The sequence below is a fragment of the Spinacia oleracea genome, chromosome 6 (assembly GCF_020520425.1).
Source record: "Spinacia oleracea cultivar Varoflay chromosome 6, BTI_SOV_V1, whole genome shotgun sequence".
NCBI lineage: Eukaryota > Viridiplantae > Streptophyta > Magnoliopsida > Caryophyllales > Amaranthaceae > Spinacia > Spinacia oleracea.
Window position 1 is genome coordinate 146,914,864 of NC_079492.1, and position 23,362 is coordinate 146,938,225.

Below are 23,362 nucleotides of genomic sequence, written 5' to 3' on the forward strand. Positions count from 1 at the left end.
TTCTTGTAGAAATTCACAAAATGATAGGTTAAAGAATAAGGTGCATATATTAGAAAAGTCCATAGTCAACAAGGATATTCCTTAACCCATCTCATCATCTCATCTAAAAATACCATTTTATCAAATTTATTAAAATTTGCCCATAACACAAAAATTGGCAAAAAAAAGTAAAATGAAGTTAGTAATAATAGACTAATACTAGTAGAAGAAGTAATTTTCAAGATTTTAAAATCAATAAATTTAACAAGAACAAATCACCAAAAAGAAAAATAAAATAAAAAATATTAATGAAAGTTAATGGAAAGATGAAACATTTACTTCATATACAATACTTACAACAACAACAAAACATCAAATAATATTAATAATAAAAAAAGTCTTATAACAAAATACATGCTCTCCATTTTCAACCTGCCTTTCCCCTTCTTCTTCCCTTCTCTTCTTCTATTCTCTTTCTTCCTCCATTTATCAGATTCCAATATTTTTCTCTCAAAAAATTGAATTCTACAGATTTCCAGCTTCAAAATCAAATTTCCAATTTTTATGAATTAGTTCATGATTTGTAATTTATGCAATTTATGATAATAAATTCAGTCATTTTAAGACAAAAATTGGGTCTGGGTTTCTCTGAATTTTGATTCTCTAATCTAAGCTCCATCTGGGGTTTTTGCAAGAACACCCTCACGGACCACTTTTCAGTGTTGTAGAGAATAAATTCTTAATTTTTTTTCTGGGAAAATAAAAAATATTTTTATAAAATTAATTTTCGGGTTGTTCAGAAAAAAAAGCTTTAGTTTGATTTTAGTTAATTTGTGGAATTTTTTTAAAAAGTAAAAAAAAAAAGTTGAGGAGGACATGGGCAAGCAAGGACCTTGCTATCACTGTGGTGTTACAAGTGAGTTTTTGTATTTATTGAATTGTATTATTGAACAAATTTTCTGAAAATTTAATTTTGGAACTGCTGATTTTGCAGTTTATCACCATTTGATTTCTTGTTCTTCAGAATTTTGACTTTTCTAGATTTATAAGTTTGAGGGAGCTGGGATTAAAACTGGGTAATCAAAATGAATGATGAAATGTGTTGTGGGTTTTCTGCTCTGTGTTGTGTTGTGTTTTTTGTGAATTTTAAGATTGAAGGTTAACAGAATTGCAGGTTCCTTTAATCTGGGAAATTTGTGGGGTACCTTAAATGAATGGGGTTTTTCTAGTTTTAGGATTATTGGTTGGTCTTTGACTCTTTTCTGGGCAGAATACATGCTTCTTAAAAGTTTATACTTATTGGAATTTGAATTGGGATTTCTTGAAGATTTTGCTGAATTCCTGAAACCCATGAAAACTTTTCCAACAATTTCAATGCCCTCAACCTCTTTATCAATCCTCATTAGCATTGTCATAGTGCTTCAATCAGAAAAAATGAAGTTAGTTCTTCCTGTTTGGGTTTGTTTAATCCACTTTTACTCGAGTGTCATTGCACTCATTTGATTCGTAACTTGAAGTTACAATTGGTGAAGAATTAACCTAATATATATGCTTAGAACAATTCAACTGATGTTTTTTTTGCTAGTATTAGTTTTCCAAATTGAATGTTCAATTGGGTTCTTTCCTCTCAATTATCCACTTTCAGCTGGTTTACCATCACCATTTTCAACTTGTAGTGGCTTTACTTGTTGGTTGAGTGTCAATGAACTTGAAAACTCTGCGAAACTCTCGTTTCTCTTCTAAGAAGTTCAGGCTTTCACTATCCTGAATTCCAAAGTCTATATACTATCTTGTCTTTGCTTAAGGCAATGCCAAGGTCTCCATATAGCTTGATCATAGGCTTCCGTAGTCTCGAGTCCAGTATACTAATGAAATCAGAGTTTGAGAGACCTCATTCACTATTCTTTTAAGGTGATGTTAGAGTCAAAGTGAAGCTTTAAGAGCCTGTTGGATGACTGAGAATTTCCAAACTTGTTTTAGGAAAATGCTTTTCATCCTGTTCTTTAATTAAGAAGCCTCAACTTATGTAAATTTTCCTTGAGCCTGGAATTCAGATGTAAATTTTCTATAATACTCCATAACTCTTAACTTGTTTGTGGCTTGTTCTTGTTCCTTTCCTGTCGGGGATAGGTATTGGCTTAAATCTGGAAGCCATAACCATAATTTTCCAGTCATTTTTGGTTAATCATACTTTGAATTGAGCTCCCACTTCATACACTTATTTGATCAGAATGCCTCACTAACTTTTCGTGATTTGTGAGGATGTAAGTCTCAAATCTCAACTTTTATGAGCAGGTTAGCAGGATTTTTGGCATCCCACTTATGATTTTACTAAGTCCATATATCCTAAACTTATCCTTCTTTTCCACAAATCCATTTCTCCTACGCATATCGTTGTTGTAGAAACTTTGCCACTTCCCTTTTCCCATCCAAGGTTCCTCCTCTTTTGTATTCACTTCGGTTAACCTAAATCGCTTCATATTGGTTTATTGCATTCAGCTGTTTCTGCAAGTTATATGCTATGTTAGGTTACTCTTTCTTCGAATGATAGTTTCTTTGAGCTTAGTGTTAAAGTATGTGAATCACATTTGTTGCAAAAGATGGTATTGGTATATAGGAAGTTTTGTGGTAGTTGGAGGCATTTAGTTTATGATATCCCAATCTCCGTTTTCTTAATGCTGAACAATGAATGTAGTAGTCATTGATGAAGCCTTCCGCAAACTTGCTCTGCAAATCATTACTAACCATCCTTGCTAAGTTGCTAATTGAACCGTTTGATAAGATAATGTTTTTTGACATAACAGGCACCCCACTTTGGCGCAATGGTCCACCGGAGAAGCCTGTTCTTTGCAATGCATGTGGATCTCGATGGAGAACAAAGGGGACTCTTGCAAATTATACCCCTTTACATTCCAGAGTAGATCCTGATGATTATGAGGATCATAGAGTGGCTAGGGTGAAGACCATTTCCCTTAAGAAAAGGGATGACAAGTTAAGCAAAAGGAAATTTAGTTACGAAAACTCGATAGAAAATGGGGGATATGCCCCTGATTACAGCCATGGATTTCAGAAGAATCATGAAGAAGATACTAGTAATAGATCAAGTTCAGGCTCTGCCATTTCAAATTCTGAAAGCTGTGCTCAGTTTGGCAGTGCAGATGCTAGTGAATTGTCAGGTCAGAGGTTTACCTGCACTCTTGAATTGGCTTTGAGTGGTGGATGATGATGCTAGACAATACTATAGGGTATATATTGAACCTTGTATATCTTGGTTTAAGTGGGGGATTGGTGCTTAAAATAAGTTTCAAAGCTATCTGCTATAACAAACATCTAGAAGGAATGCTGGTACTTCATTGATGTGCTACATAGGCTCTATTGTTCACAATTTTCCATGTACAGATCACTGAGGTATCATATGTGAATCACATGTAAATCATCATTTACCATTATACATGATCTTGTAGGGAAACCAGCTTTATATTCTGTTGGGGTTACTTCATTGATGTTGTGCTACATAGGCTCTATTGTTCACATTTTTCCATGTACAGATCAATGAGTTATCATATGTGAATCACTTGTAAATCATCATTTACCATTATACATGATTTTGAAGGGAGACCAGCTTTATATTCTGTTGTGGGGTTATCAAGCTTTGCTGTTGATGAATTAAGTGTTGGAAATGTTGTGAATCGTACACTTAACATGATGTCCATATACAATCATTTACCATTATACATGATCTTGAAGGGAAACCAGCTTTATATTCTGTTGTGGGGTTATCAAGCTTTGCTGTTGATAGGTCAAGTGCTGGAATTGTTGTGAACCGTACACTTAACATGATTGATGTCCATATACACTTAACTTGTATTTTTTAGTCTTACATTTTCCCTTTTCCAGGTCCAGCACAATCCATAGTGTGGGATGCGCTGGTTCCGTCAAGGAAAAGAACATGTGTAACTCGTGCGAAGCAATCTTCAGTAGAGAAGCTGACAAAGGACTTGTATACCATATTACATGAACAGGCTTCTCACTTTTCAGTCTCCTCTGAAGAGGACTTGCTTTATGAGAGTGAAGCACCAATGGTGTCAGTTGAAATAGGTCATGGAAGTGTTCTTATTAGACACCCAAGTTCCTTTGTAAGGGAAGAGGAATCTGAAGCTAGTTCTCTTTCAGTTGATAATAAGCTTTGCAGAACAGATGATGGGTACTCTAATCCTGCATCTATGCTGTTGCTTAATGACAGCAAGAGTGTGGGTAGTTCTTGCTTTGGGGTGGAAAAAGTTAAGAGGCTAAATGGACAAATTATGCAATTGGATCAAACTAAGAGGTAAAACTTCTTCACATGAGATACCTAGACATATTCTAAAGTGCTTTATATTTGGCCGAGTTGTCTAAGCAGCTTGTTTTCATCAAGAATAATATCAGTTATCAACTTAGGCTCCGTTTGGTTTGGTGTAAAATATTTTCGGTGCAAAATGATTTTCTATGGAAAACATTTTCCAAGGGAAAACACAACTCCAAACTAGTTTTCTTTTGTTTGGTTCATCAAAGGAAAATGAGAGAAGATGGTGAAGATCGAGGGGAAGAAGGGAGAGGGAGGTAAGGAGAAAAGGTGGAAAAGTGGTTTCCCTCCCCTTAAAATGGAAAAGGTTTTTCCACATTTGAGGGAGTTATTGAAAATTGTTTTCTATCCTTTGCCAAACCAAATAACGTAAAATGATTGAAAAGGGGGAAAATCGTTTTTCATGCAAACATTTTACACCATACCAAATGGAGCCTTAGAGGAGTCTTCAGCAAATTGTAACTACAATTCACAAGAATATCAAAAAGAGATGCAAATTGACATTTCCACTATTATTTGTATTGCAGGGAAAAATGCGATCCTGAGAGCATGCAGATTCTATGGAACCATGATTCCCCACTGTGTCACATTGACTTGAATGTGAGTTTCATTCTTAACATGTTACAGAATAACTGCTGTATGTATGTATGTCCATTGTGTAAATGTGTAGAATACGTTTTCAAAACATATGTCCATTGCGTGAATGTGTAGAACTCGTTTTAATTGCCCATAAGTGCAGTCAACTGTACTGAAGTGTGGGTTTGTTTGTATCAAGAATTCCTCTAGAATCTAGAATCATTAATTCTCTTTATTTCGTCATTCAAAATCTGGGTCTTGAAACTTGAATTTCTACATTAGTCTTACATGGAATTGATAGAACTGTTTATTTAAACATAGATCATCTTTCTTCGCTGCAGGAAATCGTCAATTCTGATGTATTTTGTGGTCATTTAACGGATGAGGAACAGCAGAAATTGCTCAAGTATCTGCCAACTATGGATTCTTCCACACTTTCTGATAGGTTAGTGCCACCTTTAATGATTTATGTACATTATTAAGACAATCTAACACAGCTCAAACACTAATCACCTTTTAAGTTATATTTCATCCAAAAAATGATTTATGTTTCTATTGTTCATGCAGTCTTGGAAGCATCCTTACTAGTAAGCAATTCAAGGAGAACCTATCTTCCTTTCAGCAGCTGCTTGCGGACGGGGTTTTTGATACTTCTTTTCCAGGAGTTCAAACCGAGGATTGTAAAGTCCTTAAAAGACTTGCATTATCCAATATGACTAAGTCCAAATGGGTAGAATATCACAATATGCTTAAGGTTTGACCTAATTTGCAATTAATCCAGGTTTCCTGTTAAGTTTGTCACCAAAATATATTTCACATGCATGAATGACCTGCTCGTCTATTTGATTGCAGGATAAGAGAATTAAAGAGAGTACAGGAGAGTCTGTCCGTATATCAGAAGTTAAATCCAGCTTTTCTGGTAACCTTTTTAATGCTAAGAGATCGCGAGTGAACCAATGTCATCGTTGGCCAGGTTAGTCAGAGTTTTGCCTTTTTAGAATCGAACAATACTCCTAACTCTTGATACTAGTTTGGTATTGTGTTCATTTTTAGATTTGCAGTTGAAAGTTTACGTACTTTTTTGGTTGCTGTGATTTTTGTTAAAAAATAAAGATGAAACCTTAGATATTTGGCTAACTAAATTAAGTCAGATATGGTATCCAAGATGAGATTGTAGAATGTACTATATCGGGATTTTTTTTCTCTTCTAATAATGCATACAGTTGATATTGAAACAACAAGAGCATTTGTTTTCTTGGAAGAGGGCTACACTTTTCTTAGATTTTTTCTTAGATTTAAATCTTTTACTGCAGCATGACTGATGATTTGTTGGCAAGTATGCAGTGATTTATGTTATCTGCATGAGTTTACCAAATACATTCACGTCAAGCATGTAGTTGTTTGAAGAAAAAAAAAAGGATTTTTATGGAACAGATAATCTGCCAATTGCATGTACTTCATCTTTGAAGGATATCGGTTTTGAAGGAAACAGTTTGTAATTGATCTATTTTTAATCCCCACTTATATCAGTTAATAAGGAAAGAATGTCTTAGTGATGGATAGTCTATAAATGGTCTCCCTATAATACTATAACGAGAAAATAGGTTGGTGTTTCGTGAGTATCATGATGAACTTACTATTTGGCACCAAGGCAAGTTCTCAATGGATCATACAGAGTATTTCGTTCAAAGTAATGCCGTGCAACGAGCAAGTGAAAAGTCATTTCTTTCCCCTATAAAAAACTATGGTTTGCATTAGGCTTTGTTCTGTTCGACTTATTTTGACTTATTTCAGACAAAATAAGTTCAGATTAGTTTAGTTAAGTTCAAATGATATAAGTTCGGTCTGATATATTAACACAAATAAGTTTATTTCAGTCAAAATAAGTTCTTTCAGATAAGTTTAGTAAAGTTCAGATAAGTTCAAATAATATAAATTCAAACAAAATAAGTCGAATAGAACAGAGCCTGAATTATGCCTTTTCATACTAAGCTGACAGTCCTATTCTGCTTCTCCAGAAACAAAAACTGCAACAAAGCCCCCGAAAAGAGTGGTTCTGAAAGTTGATAGCAAAAACAAGCAGCCTTTACAATATGAAGGCTCGTGCTTCACTCCACCCCCAAGGAACCTCTTCTCATTGCCAACCAACGGGAGCTCTCTCATGCTCGATTCCTACCAATTTGAAGATGAAAGTTCTGATCAAGATTTGCTGCTCGATGTTCCATCCAACGGTTCATTCCCTCAAGCTGAGGCTGAGTTCTTCTGTCCCGCCTCATCTCAACAAGCAAGTGCAAGTAGTAGTTCTATACACCTTTCTCATTTCCGTCCTTGACAAATGAGATAATGCCATCCGAATCCATGGAACAAGAATTTCTTTGGATGATGTTTAATAGTTTTGTTTATGACCCCTCATCACCCCCTCCCCCAAAGTGCCTATTTTGAACTTGGATTGGTAAGGGGAATGAATATGTGGGTTTCTCTTTTTGTATAGGTTGATGATGAAAAAGCTTGTAGCATATATATATAGCCATAATGCAGAAGAGATGGTAAAAGATTTCGGGATACTGTATGCAGTTTAGTTTCTTATAAGCTAACATATGGCATCCTTTCGGGTAAAACTGTATTGTGGGGGAAAATATACAGTTCCCGGTTAGTTGAAGAAGAAAACGGAAAAACCAGTTTTCTTAGATGCCTGTAAACAAAAGGTCATCCTCATCCATATATATGGAGTGTTACTATAGTTGAAAAAGGCTTTGCATTTGCATGGCTTTTCTTACATATAGGGTTTTACACAGGAGGTAAGATCATGTATACCTGACTGTCATTTTTTTGTTTTAGTTTGGAGCTTGACTTATTGGGTGTCAATTTTCCAAATGATTTAGCAGATGAATTGTGTTTAGTTGTAACTAGCAAAATTTGATCATGAAAAAGTCACATAATTTTATCTTGGGGGAGACAGGAAATGAATTGGGTCTTGTTCTCTTCACCTAATGTGGTCTGGTCTGATCTGGTTTAGTCTGATTGTTTTCTGTGAGTGTTTTTTTGTTTTTCCTAGTATGGTTTGATCTAATATGCAATAAGAACATTAAAATATCAGAATGATGAATGATGATTGACCATGTAAAAGAAATAAAAAAGCTTTTGAAAGCAACTTGAATATGGAACCAAAAAAGTTGCACACATGTAAACCCTAATAAACTAATAAAGATAATTAGGTTCAAGAAAACATCTGTTTTTATTTATCTGCATTATAGTGGAAACAAAAGTTGAAGCAATATACAAGAGACATCATTTTCTGTATCACAAGAAAGAAATAAGTGGACACTGGACACAGATTTTACAAAACATTTACATTATACTTCAAAGCCTATATCATTACTGAATTAAGACTGATAATAAAGTTACCAACTTTATGTAGGTGTTACCAAAACCATCACCCTCAGCAAATCTTCATTTACTCATCCTCTTCAACCTCCGGCAAGAATCTCGATCGAGAAAATGTCAGTCCACGTCTCTTGACGGTCTCTAGAATATCGATCTCATCATCATCATCATCATCCTCGGAACATTTCTCACTCGAAAGCATTTTCAGAAAATCCAAAATACAACTTAATGATTCTTTACTACCCTTTGATTTCCCATCTCTATTTTCCTTAACACTTGCCTCCTTCAAAATACTTTCCACATTCCCATTTTCACTTCTTTCACCACAAACTGTTTCTTCTTCACCACCCTTAGACTTCCCCTTTCCTTTTTCTTTTCCCTCAATGCTTGGCTCCTTCAAACCACAATCCACATCTTCATTTCCAACAACTCTGTTTGCATTTTCAGTAACTCTGTTTGTATTTTCAGCAACTCTATTTGCATTTTTAGTAACTCTATCTGCATTTTCCTTTACACTTGCCTCCTTCGAAACAGTTTCCACATTACCATTTTTACTTCCTTCACCACAAACTGTTTCTTCTTCACCAACTTTAGACTTCCCCTTTCCTTTTCCCTCAATGCTTGACTCCTTCAAACCACCTTCATTTCCAGTTACTCTATTTGCATTTCCAGTAACTCTATCTGCATTTTCAATACCTCTATTTGCATTTTCAGCAACTCTATTTGAATTTTCAGTAAATCTATTTGCATTTCCAGCAACTCTATCTGCATTTCCAGCAACTCTATCTGCATTTCCAATTAAATCCCCAGTTCCCTCTCCCCAAACTAACTCAAACATCGAACGAGGTAACTTTCTCTTCCTTCGCTTCGTGATGTCCTCCTCTTTCTCCTTCCTCGTACTCGTACCATCACCCTCTACTTTCCCACGACCTTCATCTTCCCCGACATGGATCACCTTCTTCTTTGCTCTACTCTCTGTCATCATCTTACCTTCAACGCAAACATCATCTCCAGCATCCTCACCACCCAATTTCACAGTACAACCCCCACTTTCTGGAACAGATCGTATAGAGCTCACTTTCTCCACCTTCAAATCACCTCTAAACACCACTGTTTCCTCCCCATTATCTTCCCCTTCAATCACCAATTTCCCACTGCAATGAACCAAAGGGCTAACCTTGTTTTTCTTCAATTCAGGCTCAGTATCTCTCTCTCCTTCACAATTCTGCTCCGATTTGCTCCCCGAAGGTTCTCCCTCTCGCGACCTCTTTCTCTCTCCTCGAAACCCTAGGTTTCCGGCTCTGGCAGAATCCGCATCACCAGTGGCTAATTCACCACCACGTATCCCCTCGGAATCACCTTCACCGTCCAATTTTCGGCGAGATACGCCGGGACCCGTCGCCGCCACCGGCGGCGAATCATCGTCGTCGGGAAATTTCTCATCTGCTCGGGCGAATTTAGTGCGAGAAAGAAGCTCCTCTTGGGAAGATGAGTAACGACAATCATCGGCGACTGCAGCAAATGGGTCTTGCTCTTCGTCCGCCATTGATGAGTGACGCTTTAGAATAGGAGAGAGAAAGTTTTCAAATTTGTGTTTCGGAAGGAGAGAGAAAATCGGTCGTTAGGGTTTTAACTGTAGTAAGCTGATTTTCCCGCGCTTATACATAGAAGAATTTGGGGTTTGTTGGATAACTTCAAAGTTCCAGCTAAATGGGTTTGGGCCGGATTGTTTTGTGGACCGGATAGGAAAGTCCAGCCCAATTAGGAAGTCGTGAATATTAAAGGAAAAAAAAGGGATGGTGGAAAGAACTTTTACTTTCCTAATAAGAATTTGTTTCCTATTTTATAAAAGAAAAAAAAAAAGTTTCCTATTAGAACTCAACTACATGCAATTATAAATACCCCTCGATTGAGTTTTATTTTATTTTTATAAGACGTTCTCCCTCAAAACCTTAATATTCGTTCTTTATTTTTTTTTCCATTGTCGTTTTATTGAATGAAATTTTTTCTAGTTTCGAGAATTAAAAATTCTTTGATTAGTTTTAAAAAAAAACTTATTTGGTTTAAGTTGAAGATCGATTTTCTTATCTCACCCTCACCACTCTTGTACATCCAAGGTATGTAATTTTTTATTCCTTATATATATTTAACACGTGTCTTGTATTAGCGTTTTAGTTACCAAGATCACATAAAAGTCAATTTTTGTGAATTCTATCCTCTATTTGAACTTATTTTACACTACTCTTTCTCAATTATTTTTGGATTTTAAAATTTTAAACACATTGATTAGGAGTTGTGTAAGTTTTATAAAAATATGTTGCAAGTAGTATTTTTTTTTCCCTTTTTCTTTTTCAGAAGAACATTAATCATAAAAATAATGTTTTGATGTTACCGTTTTTTTATAATCAAATTAATTCATTGATAAAAGACACACGACATCTACCTATAGATTTGAATCTAATAAATACATAACAATCGAATCAAATAAGAACTTCCTTTCACCCTAGCTACGATTATAGTATACCAAACATTTTTTTAAAAAAAATAAAATTCTAATGAAATTAATTCATTGATAAAAGTCATACGATATCTACCTATAGATCGATTTGAATCTAACAAATACATAATAATCGAATCAAATAAATTTTTTATTTCACCATAGCTACGATTGTAGTATACCAAACATTTTGTATACCCTCTTTTATACCGCTACAAATACATAATAATCGAATCAAATAAATTTTTTATTTCACCATAGCTACGATTGTAGTATACCAAACATTTTGTATATCAAACATTTTGTATACCCTCTTTTATACCACTGTAATATCTTTTACACCGCTGTAATTTCCAGCCTTCAATTACACCCTTCTTCGACGATGGGGTCGATATGTGGTAGCCGTGACAAATATGGGGTTGACCACCTTTTCGACCCCGCACAAATTTTTACCAAATAAATAACCTGAACTAAACCATATGTAGTTTTACAGTGAAAATATATAGTTTTATTGAGATTTAACACAAAAACAAAACATAATTAAAGAGAAAGGGTAAAAAATAACCAAATTTGTTCATTATTCCCGCCCTTAAAAATCCTAGTTTTTGTAAATCCTAAAAAAAACTCTAGAAAGAGTGAGGGAAGAGGGAGGGGGAGAGAGAGGAAGCATAGAAGGCTAGTTTTCTTATTTCGAATTCTTTTGATGTTATTTTTTTGTAGTTTATTTTTAAAATTTCAATCCAAAAAATTAAGAACGGTTCTTTTTTACTTATCCTTTTTCACTCCAAACAACCATCCCACTTGTTGAGTAACCTTTGAGAGAAATAAGGCAAATTCCCCTTTTTCAAGAGTGATAACCTTTGAGAGAAGTTCTCAAATAATGTTGATAACTTTTTTAATTTTTGTAACTTATAAAAGGTGAACTTTTTGAATTTTTGTGGTACTCTATATTCTCTAGAGCCTCTTATTGGAGAAACTCTCATTATCTTTTAGCCTAATTTCATATTTGTCTATTATATTTTCTCCAACACCTTACGACGAATGACCCAATTTATATACATACGTGACTAAGTTTCATAATACATTTTACTAAGTATATATGGACACAATATAATAAAAAAATTCTACTAAAAAAATAGAAAAATACTTGATAAACAAAAATTTATAGCCGGTACACAAATTTTGATTTTCACCTTTTATTGTTGGCACAAATTTTTGTGTGTGTTATAATTATATCCTCTTAGAGCATGTTTGGTCTGGACTTTTGAAGTTATGGAAATAGAATCATTTAACTATTTTCAATTCCACCACTTGATGTTTTGTAAAAGATGTGATAACACAATCTATTTTTTGAGGGCAACTATTACTCTGTACCTAATTGTTACCTTTATCAAACCTATAGAAACAAAAATGTTACTCTCCTCAATTCCCTTTTTTGTTACATGTGCTCGATTATTTTCATAAGTCTTACCAAACAATAAACATTGGTAATAACTAACATTACCCTATCTCCCTATTTGTTTTCTTTCTATTTTATTTCCTAAAAGCAAACATACACTTTAGTTTCACACTTCCGGTCCCCATTCAATATCACCTATTACTTTCCATTTTCGATTTTATAATTATGCAAGTCATATGATTTAAGTTGTACCCTAAAACTTAACCATATTAATTTTGGAAACTGACAACAAAAATCTTAAAACAAATTATCGTGGTTTCCATATTTTTGTTCTTTATTATTTCACGATGTTAAGCATTTCTTTTTAAAAAATAAATATTTCGAAGTTGAGATAGACCTCCCCGTGGAAGTAAAGAAGTGAGGACCAAGAAACGGATTGACGATAATCTAATGAAACAATTAAAAATATGATAAAATATTATTTTTTCTTGTAAAAAGTCAAATTATAACCACGGGACCACGTACTTGCCTACTCGGTATACGAAGAGAAAGTCCTTACTGGATATAAAAAGGCATTTAAAACCTTAAAATTCCTGTAAATAAAACACAAATGAAATTGCCGTACTCCCCGATGTCGGTGATGTTTCCGGTTGAAATCGAGTGAGCATGCAGAAAATGACACTCAAATACTCAATCACCTTTTATTCAATTGAATTGAATTGAATTGGAAGCTCCGCTCTAAAAATCCCCCAATCTTCCTTCCAGATTCTTCTCGCCATTTTCAGTACCTTTTGTTTTCCTTTTTCATGTGAGTTTTCAAACATTTCCTATTTCTATTACTTTGACTGTCAAATAGGGTTTTTCAATTTTCAGTTAATTGATAAAACTAATTCCGATTGCTTGATAATTTCCACTGCCCTACTTTAATTTAGTTTCCAATAGCATGCAATTTTGTTTTATGGCTATTTGATTTTTTTTTTTGAAATATTGTAATTCTGTATCTAGATAAAATAATACTCTGTAAATTTGTTATTGCCATGTTAAGATTGAAATTAAGATTGGATTTTTTTGATGAATTATTATTAATTTTTGGGTTGAAAAGTTGGTAGAAAGGCTCTTTCTTGAATTGTTGAAACATAGTACGGAGTACTTTTTTTTTTTTAAAAAAAAATTTTATTTTATATATATCAATTATGTTTAAGAAAATTATAGGATTATTAATTCCATCAAATTCCTATGGGATGCATAGGCATTTAGCTTATTTTGGATGTTATTTTGGCATTGTGGCTAGTGTGGAATGATGAGATTCTCATAGTAATTTAAATGTTCATGGTGTTAGTTTTTGTGGGATAGAGACATAGAGTGTTTTTAGACTTGCTTCTCTTTGATCCCAATCTTTGTGGGTTTTTCTAGGTTTGTGCATACATGAATGTTCGAGGTGGTTCGCATACGATTTTCTTTATTGATTTCCTTTAGAGGATGCATTGCCCTCTACTTTTGTTTTGGTTTCTATTAAGGCTTTTCCTACCTTGGAAGTATTTATGTGGGCTATTTGAAGATAATTAATCTTCTAGGTTCTGTACATTTAGTTATCTACGTCTCACCAAATTAACTTTGGGATTAATATGATGCGGTAGCACCTTAGCAAGCATGGTTCTTCTTCAAGTTAATCATAAAATCCTTAGGTTAGGCTAGTGAAACCTGATTGAAGAGAGGTTAGATTAGTTAGTGAGTGAAGCTAATTCAATCCATCCTAAAAATTACCCCTAAATCGTGAGTTTTTGGTGAGTGAAGCCATTCAATCTGATTTTGAACCCATAGGCTAAGACATACTTCGTATGAGTGAAGCTTGTTAGATCTTAAGTCCAAAAGCACCAAGATCCACATCATGTTCGTTTTAAGGATGGGCTTAGACGTTGATACCCGTGCTTACTTCACCGCCGCTACCATGATCATAGCGGTTCCCACTGGAATTAACTTAGTGCGAAGCATAAGAAGTCGCTTAAGCCTTCAGAGAGGTGGGAGGAATAATTCAAAATTCAAGGATCCGTTATCTATCTTGCACTCCACGTGTGGCCAAAACGGAAGTAAAAAGGCAAGCCTTTCTAGTGAGAGTCCTTACATTGAGAGTCAACTTACTCCTATGACAATGCTAGGTTCTTCTATTCCTAATCCCTCTCATATAGATCTATTGTCTAAGGATTAGAGGATCTGGAGTGCCCTCAGGCTGATTTCTCCTCTTCTGACTGCCGTTCCGACACAACGACGTAGTACCTTAATGCTTCGCACTAAGAGGAGTCTCAAACTTTTGCCGCCCCCGTCTCAAAAACCCAATTATCGTATTTTCAGGCAGAGCACCAACCCAACCGGTGATTTTCGACAAGTCTTTCCTCATTTTGAGCAAGAAGCGGAACCGGTGACTCCCTAAAGCTCAAAGTTGGTAGTTGACTCGCTAAAGAGAAGTTTTCATTTTGCTGACAAAGCAAAATCAAACTTCCTCCCAAAAGTTTCGCATAAACTCTAAAGCTCGAAGAGTTTTAGCGAGTAAACTACCGAAAGGTTCACTTAAGCTCAAAACTCTCAAAAGCTCGAAGAGATCTTTTTTCTGCCTATTCTATATTCGTTAGGCAACCATCTTCTCTTTTATACCGAACTCTGGCCACAATGATGGAGAAGATTTCTTTCTGGGTTCTCTTTCATCTGGCTTACACCGTTTGGCTTCCGCTGATGTTAGGGTCAATAGATCTGCATCCCCGTGTTTGACTAGCCATGCACACAAACGACCTTGCATTTTGTTTATATCTCCTTCCCCCGTCCTCCACCCTAACTGCGTATTAGAACCGGTCCGGCGAATCCTGCCACGACGCCACCCATGAGTAAATATTTCGTAGTAGCCTCATTATACCGTACATCTTTCTTGGTACATCTTTCTTGGTATATCCAGTTAATAGGTAGGAGCATAAACTGAAACCTTATGGAACTACAGTAGCTCGGCGCCGGGATGATAAAAATCTTAGCACCTCTCATTCTTTTTACTTTTTCCTATTGAAAAAGTATAAGAATGTAAACGAGGTGAATATGATGAATTGGGTTAGTTATATTGAACATTTATATAGGATGAAAATAATTAAGCACTTACCACTTGTTTTGGGTCTAGCTTGTGTCTTGTACTCTTGTTGTTGTGTCGACTCAACTTTTTGCAAAAAAATGTGTGATGTGGATTTGAATATATGGTTCGAGCTTAAAGAGTTGGTACGACGGAAAAGAAACTTGACGTACAAGGAGTCTATTAGGCTTGTTCCTAGTCCTGTTAGGATAAACCTTATCTGTTAATGCTTTAGTGGGAGTCCTACGGGGTTTGGTAGTCCCTTAAAGATTGGAGTTTACGTGTAGAAACAAAGATGTATTTTACTTTTATTAGGAGTCCTAGTATAATTACGTGTTTGTGTTCTACATAATTTAGAATTATTATATTGCCTATATAAAAGGCCTTGGGTTATTATTTTATTAGGCATAGTGATTGAGATTAATAAAGTTTTGAGTTTTGTGATAAAACTTATGAGAGTATGTGAGATGCTTATTCGGCCATACTAATGTTTCTAGTTTGGTCTTTTTTTTTTTCTGTCTGTTTGATCAAACTGTTAGTTTAGGTCTGTTCGACTCTAGATTAACACCCAGGTTTTATGAAGTCCGTTTGACCGAGCATAATCACATCAATGTGCTCATTCGTCTTCATATTCTTGTCGAAGTGGACTTGGTTGAGGATTTTTGTCCATTAAGCCCGTCTGTGCAACCAGATTGGTTTGTTGTATAATTGTATTGACTCAAATGCATTGGTACAACCTTACCTATATTCCGTTTTTCTTGTTGGATCCATTTTGTGTTTTTGTGTCAAGTTAGCCATTTATTCATGTCGAGTGAAAATGGAATGGGGTTTTGTATTAATTACAGTTCACTTGTTGCTTTGATAGGTTTCAGCAAGGAGAGAAAATGAGTCCAGCGATTGATGAGGAGATGCTGTTGAATATTTTAGATAATTCTTTGCTGATAACCCCACCAGAATACGAAAGGCAAGAAACCTCTCCCCTACGCGATTTTCATAATGTATGTGGGCCGATTCCCTCAAGAAATAACATGCAAAATAGAGGAGGGGTTTGTGGGCAAAGAGAGGGTGATTTTCGCGAAAAGGGTAGAAATCTTCGCGAAGTGAAGGGTGAAATATTTTCAGAAGAATCCGAGAGTCATATACCTGTTTGCCTAAATGGAGTTGAATTGGCTTCATCTAGTTCAGTTAAACTGGAAACGGTAGATTATGACAATGGAGAGTTGCCGGAGATGCCAGTTGTGAACCCTGAACTACCAAGTGATGGGCAATATACTAGTATACATGACCCGAAAGAACCTGCTGATGTTATTAAGCACGAAGTGGTGGATGAAGCAAATACAGTGCAGCCTTGTTTAATTCCACACGGCCCGATCCCTTCAAATCTTCAGCGGAAGGAACAGAGGTATCCATCTCGGAAAAGAGTTTCTTCTAACTGTGATTTTCGTAGGAGTAAAGCACCTAGGCTTAGTAAAACCCAGGACAAACATTTAGGTCAACGTGAAACAGTATCCAACATCCACAAAGAAGTTATGATGAAAGATGTAGACCAAATTGTAGAAGAGCCCAATGATAATGTTTCCAAGGACAAGAAACAACAAGATGTTGAACACGAAGATTTTTTTGATGATGGACGAGGAGAAGGAACGAAACAATCAGAAATTAATGGAAAAGTGTCCACATTTTCCATTAAGGTTCAAAATAACAAGAAAAAGTCTACAAGATTATCTTGTAGCAACATTAAGTTGGAAGAAGGTAGAAATGTTGGTGTTGAAAATTCTAGGGTTATGTCTGCGCCTAGCTCTCCAAGGAGAGATGGGGAAGCGGAAGTTGAAACCTCCCAATCAATGGCCGAGGGAAAGAAAAAAAATGGGACGAAGCGTGGGTGTGCTATGAGAAAGAAACGTAATTGTTCACCTGAAAAAAATAACGCTCGTCGTAAAGTACGGGATACATTACGGTTATTTCATGGCGTTCTCAGAAAGTTAGTGCAAGCCGATGAAAAGAAGTCAAAGGGCCGAGTGGATGCTAGCATTCAGATAAGTGTTGCTTTAAAGATCTTTAAGGACCATGGGAAGTATATTGATGCAAAGAAAAGGATGGGGCGTGTCCCTGGAGTTGAAGTAGGTGACCTTTTCAACTACCGTGTAGAACTTGATATTATTGGGCTTCATAAGCCACTACAAAGTGGTATAGACTTCTTTAAGCTAGATGACGAATTAATTGCAATAAGTGTCGTAGCTTCCGGACGATATGATAATGTCGTGGAAAACTCCGATGTATTGATTTATGTTGGTCAAGGCGGGAATGTAGCTGGTGGATGCAAGCAGCTTGAAGATCAGAAGCTTTTAGGAGGGAATCTAGCACTAAAGAATAGCATTGATAAGAAGAATCCAGTGAGGGTTATTCGTGGATTTAAAGAAAGGAAAACCATCCGCGGGAAACGTGTAACAATTCCGACGTATGTCTATGATGGGCTATATACTGTTGAAAGGTGCTGGAAGGAACGTGGACCTCACGGAAAGTTGATCTATAAGTTTGAGTTATTAAGAATTCCAAATCAGCCGGAGCTCACGTGGAAGAAACTCGTGAAAGTAAAGAAGTCAAAAAAGTCAAAGAGACGGGAAGGTCATGTAGATGATGTTTCACAAGGTAAAGAAGAGACACCAATTTGTGCCGTCAATACCATTGATGGTGAGAAACCCTCACCATTTACCTATATTACTTCAGTGATGTACCCAGATTGGTGTAGGCCTTTACCTCTCAAGGGTTGTGATTGTAAAGATGGATGTTCAGATTCAAAGCATTGTGCTTGTGCCCTAAAAAATGGAGGTGAGATACCATACAACTATAGTGGGGCAATTGTTGAAGAAAAGTCCTTGGTTTATGAATGCGGGCCTTCATGCAAATGTCCTCCAACTTGTCACAATAGAGTTAGTCAACATGGTATTAAACTTCCTCTTGAGATCTTCAAAACTGAAGCAAGGGGGTGGGGTGTGAGATCTTCATCTTCCATTCCATCAGGTAGCTTTGTATGTGAGTACATAGGAGAGCTCCTTGATGATAAAGAGGCCGAACAAAGAATTGACGATGATGAATATTTGTTTGATATTGGTCGAAACTACAATGATCCTACTCTTCGTGACGGGCTTTCGACATTGATGCCGGATATGCCATCAAGTCGTAGTGACGTGGTAGAAAATGTTGGTTTTACAATTGATGCAAGAAAATTTGGGAATATTGGGAGATTCATTAATCATAGTTGTTCCCCGAACCTCTTTGCGCAAAATGTGCTTTATGATCACGAGGATAAGAGGATTCCTCACATAATGATGTTTGCATCCGAGAATATACCTCCCTTGCAAGAACTTACTTACCATTACAACTATACATTAGACCATGTTTTTGATTCTGAAGGAAATATCAAGAAAAAGAGTTGCCACTGTGGTTCATCAGAGTGCACTGGACGGATGTATTAATGAACTTCTGCAACTTGCCTTACATGTAAGTTCTTTTAGAGTTGTCGGCTAAGTATTTTTTCATAACTTTATTTACATCTGTGCCTATTTTCCTTGACTTATTGCCCTCGCTTCACTTTTCCAATTTTGCATGTTTATTTAACATAATATGACGGTTCATGTTAGTGGACCTCAAATCGTTTTGGGACAAGTCTATGTTGTTGTTTTTGTTGGTTGGGGTAGTTGGAGCCGAATCCTTTTGCATAAAGTAACAAAGTCTGTAGCCATGATCGGTTGTATTGTGTGTACCTTGTGTAAGGTAAACCGAGGTTACTTTCTTTTTGTTCATTTGCTCTTTTGAAAGCTCCATATGAGCAAATGATAATTGCAAGGTACAGGCATACAACCGAGTGAAAATTCTCTTAGAAATGGTCAAGGTTTCATCAAGCGATGCAGGGTTTGTTCATTTATGTACATCTATTTGTAGGATGTAGTTAGCTTTTATTTTTATGTTTTATTAATGATTGAAATATTGAAACCGTAACATGTGTAGTTTGACCTATATCATGTTAGGTGGTTGTTACCTTGCTTAAGGATTAGGTTTTGGATCAATCTGTTTCTTCGGGGTTGGTGGGTAATTTCAGCTGTGAGATTTCTGTGTTTTTGGACTCAATTGAAAAATCGAGCATCCTTTTGAAGTTTTAAAAGGCTTATGGCGGGTTTATATAGAAGGGAACCTTTAGTAGGAGTTGGATACAGCTTTTGGTAAACTTAACACTAATCAGTAATTGCAGGCTGGAATTTTGGAGGCTTAATTGAATAACATTGAAAATATTTTGTTCTTGTATTGTGGTCTCAGACTCCCGTGTAAATTATGTTCTCTTTGGTTGGGGCAGTAAGTGGTTAGTTAAATATCTTGCAATTCTATGGAGATTGTGATTAGGAAAGGAATGATATACTATATTAGTATGCTAAACTCCTCATTTTACTCGAAATACATGTATGGTACGACTGACATTGATATTGACCTTGCGTACTTCGTTTTGGACTAAAAGTACTCTAATTTCTCATAAAATCACCGAACTGAATTGTAGACACATACAGATCCTGCACAAATACCCGAGTTTTAGTAGTAATAGAAGGTGGAAAACAACATCATGTTTTACAGAATCAACTTGTTCGTTTTCTCTTCACTTCTCACCCATCAGTGGGGCTTGGCAACATGGTTGGCATGTTTTTTGGGGTGAAGAGCTACAATGTCTACAATAGCACCACCACCATGTATGTTGTGACCTCAAGAAATGCCGCTAGTAGGGATTGGACCTAGGGCTAGCAATCCCTGACCCGACCCGATAATCCGACTCGAATCCGACCTGAAGTTATTGACAGAAACCCGAACCATACCCGAACCGGACTCGAATGACTTGAAATCGACCCGATATGACCCATTTATCATATTTTGGAGTAATATTAAGTTTTACAATATTTCTAATATTTTTTTACACAACCCGAAACCAAACCCGAACCTGACCCATTGACCCGAATTGTCACCCCTACCCATGGCGTCAAGGTCATAAGGGGAAAACCCTGCCAGCTATACCAAGTATTACTCAGTGAGCCTGCTTTGCATTTAATTCAAGTTCGAATTTCTTCTAGTAACTTCCATTCTTGGAGTATTACTCAATGAGCCTGCTCTCCAAAAATGTTTCTAAAGCATACCAAATATTTTGCTGAGTTTTGATTTTCAACCTTAATATATGTGGGCTTTTTGAGTGGTAGCTAGACAGTCTAGACTCTAGACCTTTCACAAACATCAGGCTCTTGGTTGTATTCAACTTAGGGGACTGTTTCTCAGCATATCGACTTCAAAGTTTTTAGCTTTTTTGGTGATTTTCCTCCCAAGAGAAAGAACTCTTTGGTATGTACTGGATGACATATAGGTTGTAATGTTAGTTCAACCCACAATCCCAAATAAGTTCGGGAAAAATCAAGCTAAAAAAGAGTTAAATTTAGCTTTTTCATTAGTCATGGTTTTACTTGGACAAACTCGACCAAGATCTGGAGTTTTCATGGCCGAATTAGATCATTAAAACATCAATTTGGCATGGAGAGTCTTTGGGACAAAACCCCTTATCTGAATATGCATAGCATTATCAAGAAGCTACATCATGAGTTAGCTTAGATGTGCCTTGAACTACTTGAAGTATCCGTTGGTTTCTGAAACTGTAATTCTGTCATTTACATATAAAATGGTTAGTTGTCTTTCCTTTCCTTGTGTGTATATGGATGTGTGTGTGCTACTGCACATATGTTTCCATACTTACCAAGGGATTCTTGAAGATAAGCAATTGTAGGCAAGTGTTGATTTCCCAAATTATGTAACCCAAATTGCACTTGTTAATCTGTTAACTGGTTCTGTATGAAAATGAATTCACCTGTGTTTGTGTTTCCTACATTGCAGGAAATTGCAGAGGAACACATCATGTTATTTTTGTAGCATATATATATGCCGAGATCCCAAATAAAAGGTTTTTCTGGTTTTTTTTTTTTTTTTTTTTTGACGATGTAGTCTTTTTTCGGAAGGGAGATTGTTGAGATGAGTTTTCACCACATGTTTCAGTCTTAATATGATCATACTCTGTAATGTAGATTAGAAGCATCTTCAATTCTCTGTTATTATTTTTTTATTTCTTTTATTTTTTTAAATTCAGATCGAGTTAGAGTCGGATGTAATTATTAATTAGTTGCTATCATCGTATGTAACTAGTACTTTTTTCGTTGATAATAATAAACTTTGGAGTCTCTTTCAAGGGTGGCAAAGGCAGCACTCAATCTAAATTCAATATCATAGTGCATAGTTGCATATTGCAAGGACAAATGTGTGACAAATACATTTTTGCCCCTTGATTTTTTATGAGATCAATGCGTTGTATTCTCTACAAGTGTAAGATGTTCTCTTCGTCTAGAATTAGTTATCACATTGTCTTGAGTCTCTTGATTCGCATAATAAAGGAGATGATATGTTCTTACGAAAAAGACCTTTATATATGGAGACCAGAGTGGTAACCACTACAAAAAATTGTACCATTAACACGGGAAATCTCGTCACTAAAAGTCAATAATCGTTGATTAACGATGAGATATCATTGTCGCGTTATTTACCCATCATAAAAGGGGCCCGTCATTAATGTAAAATCCCGTTGTTTACCCGTCATAAAAGACATTTGCGACGGTTGTTCCCGTCTTTGTTTGGTTGTTATCTCCCATCGCAAAAGGCTTTTGTTACGGAATTTTGACTAGTCGTTAATAGATTGTCATTAAAGATACAAATTCTTGTAGTGACATGAACGATGAACTATCGTTCCTTAAAGCAACGGGTGAATGCATTAGAGGGGAAAAAAAGAACTTTTTAGCCATCATCTTAAGATGGAAAATGGATGTAAGAAAAGGGACATAATTTTAAACAAATTCCCTCCTTTTCTAAATATTTGCAACACGCGCCTTTTGTTTGGACGTTCCTGAATACTTGAGACGCTTCCTGTATTGGTATGAGATGATTGGTCTTGAATACTTGAAACACTTAATAAGATGAAAAATATGAGAATTTTTTCTAGACATTATATAGAGTATGTGTAACAACTAATTTTTTATAGGAAGGGATCGAGGGAGTATCTTCATGCCGGACCATCATGAAAGTGGATCTTATCCATTGAAGCCAACAACAACACTCGCAATTAGAGCTGTGAAAAACTGAACCGATTCAACCGATTTCTGACAAAAACTGAAGAGACCGGAAAACAAAATTCACACATTCCATCCGCATAAGCACAATCACCCCGTACAACTACATTATCCGATAATACCCGAACCGATTATGCCTGACCCGTAACCAACCGATGACCCGATTTGACACCCCTACTCACAATTGATGGTCAACGTTTCACGTCCTTATTTTGTTTCTGGAAATGGTAGAAATAGTGAATTATTGTTTTCCTTTTGGGTGAATGAGAAGGCAACAAAAGCTAACTGAAAATGAAATCTAAGGTTCTCAAAGATTTTAAAGCCGTGTAATATCCACTTAAACATAACATAGTGAGATATGGAAGCTCAATGGTTTGTAACTTGTAAGACACTAGAACCCAAAACCAACTACTTGGTGGTAGGACCAATATTTTAAAAAATGTTTCAGTAATATACAAAGTTGTACTTCTATCAATGACAAATTTGTAAATAATTTCAAAGTTGTTAATTAAATAAAAAAGAAAAGGAAATATGAATTTTGCTTTTACATGAAGTATTTGGGGGTTTTTACAGAGAATAGATTTTTCTTAGGATATAAAGTGTATAACTCTATAGTCACATTAGACTTCCTACTATAATTAGAAATATTGTGACACTATAAATATGATAAATGAAATATACTCCATTTTACGGAGTTTTATACTATTGTAATTAACACTATAAATATCCTAAGAAAATTCTATTCTCTATTAGGGTTTTTTTGGTAACATTTATTCTTAAATTTACAACACATTATCTGTTAAACAGAACAACACTTGTTCTCTGGAATTTGGCCAAATCATATAAATAAATTAAAATTATATATATCACAAACTCTTAATTA

At 35.7% G+C, this 23,362-nt stretch overlaps 3 protein-coding genes across 4 annotated transcripts; 2 read left to right on the forward strand and 1 right to left on the reverse strand.

Moving 5' to 3' along the window:
• Positions 1-355: 355 nt before the first annotated feature.
• On the forward strand, positions 356-7,734 carry LOC110781782 (GATA transcription factor 26). The gene is made up of 8 exons (XM_021985835.2): positions 356-895; positions 2,784-3,155; positions 3,877-4,306; positions 4,849-4,921; positions 5,239-5,342; positions 5,465-5,651; positions 5,750-5,870; positions 6,916-7,734. Exons 1-8 carry the CDS (start codon positions 856-858, stop codon positions 7,227-7,229), a joined length of 1,641 nt encoding a protein of 546 aa, XP_021841527.2. The 5' UTR covers positions 356-855; the 3' UTR covers positions 7,230-7,734.
• A 379-nt stretch (positions 7,735-8,113) lies between these two features.
• LOC110781781 (uncharacterized) lies at positions 8,114-9,902 on the reverse strand. The gene is made up of 2 exons (XM_056830534.1): positions 8,871-9,902; positions 8,114-8,630 (listed from the first exon to the last, which is right to left on the reverse strand). Exons 1-2 carry the CDS (start codon positions 9,825-9,827, stop codon positions 8,352-8,354), a joined length of 1,236 nt encoding a protein of 411 aa, XP_056686512.1. The 5' UTR covers positions 9,828-9,902; the 3' UTR covers positions 8,114-8,351.
• A 352-nt stretch (positions 9,903-10,254) lies between these two features.
• LOC110781780 (histone-lysine N-methyltransferase, H3 lysine-9 specific SUVH5) lies at positions 10,255-21,558 on the forward strand. 2 transcript variants are annotated; one of them, XM_056831283.1, is made up of 3 exons: positions 10,255-10,398; positions 16,149-18,784; positions 21,200-21,558. In XM_056831283.1, the coding sequence occupies exon 2, from the start codon at positions 16,168-16,170 to the stop codon at positions 18,757-18,759; it is 2,592 nt and encodes an 863-aa protein (XP_056687261.1). In that variant the 5' UTR covers positions 10,255-10,398; positions 16,149-16,167; the 3' UTR covers positions 18,760-18,784; positions 21,200-21,558. The 2 variants fall into 2 exon arrangements, with proteins under 2 accessions (XP_056687261.1, XP_021841525.2); XM_021985833.2 differs by lacking the exon at positions 10,255-10,398 and adding an exon at positions 12,755-12,985.
• Positions 21,559-23,362: the final 1,804 nt, after the last annotated feature.

Bases quoted from the DNA above. Each gene is read 5' to 3' on its own strand.
- LOC110781782 (XM_021985835.2), top strand. From the start codon at position 856: ATGGGCAAGCAAGGACCTTGCTATCACTGTGGTGTTACAA. The intron at 4,922-5,238 runs GTGAGTTTCATT...TCTTCGCTGCAG, and splicing joins TGTGTCACATTGACTTGAAT to GAAATCGTCAATTCTGATGT. The intron at 5,652-5,749 runs GTTTGACCTAAT...ATTTGATTGCAG, and splicing joins AATATCACAATATGCTTAAG to GATAAGAGAATTAAAGAGAG.
- LOC110781781 (XM_056830534.1), bottom strand. From the start codon at position 9,827: ATGGCGGACGAAGAGCAAGACCCATTTGCTGCAGTCGCCGATGATTGT. The intron at 8,631-8,870 runs GTTGGTGAAGAA...GGGAAGTCTAAG, and splicing joins AAGGAAAGGGGAAGTCTAAA to GGTGGTGAAGAAGAAACAGT.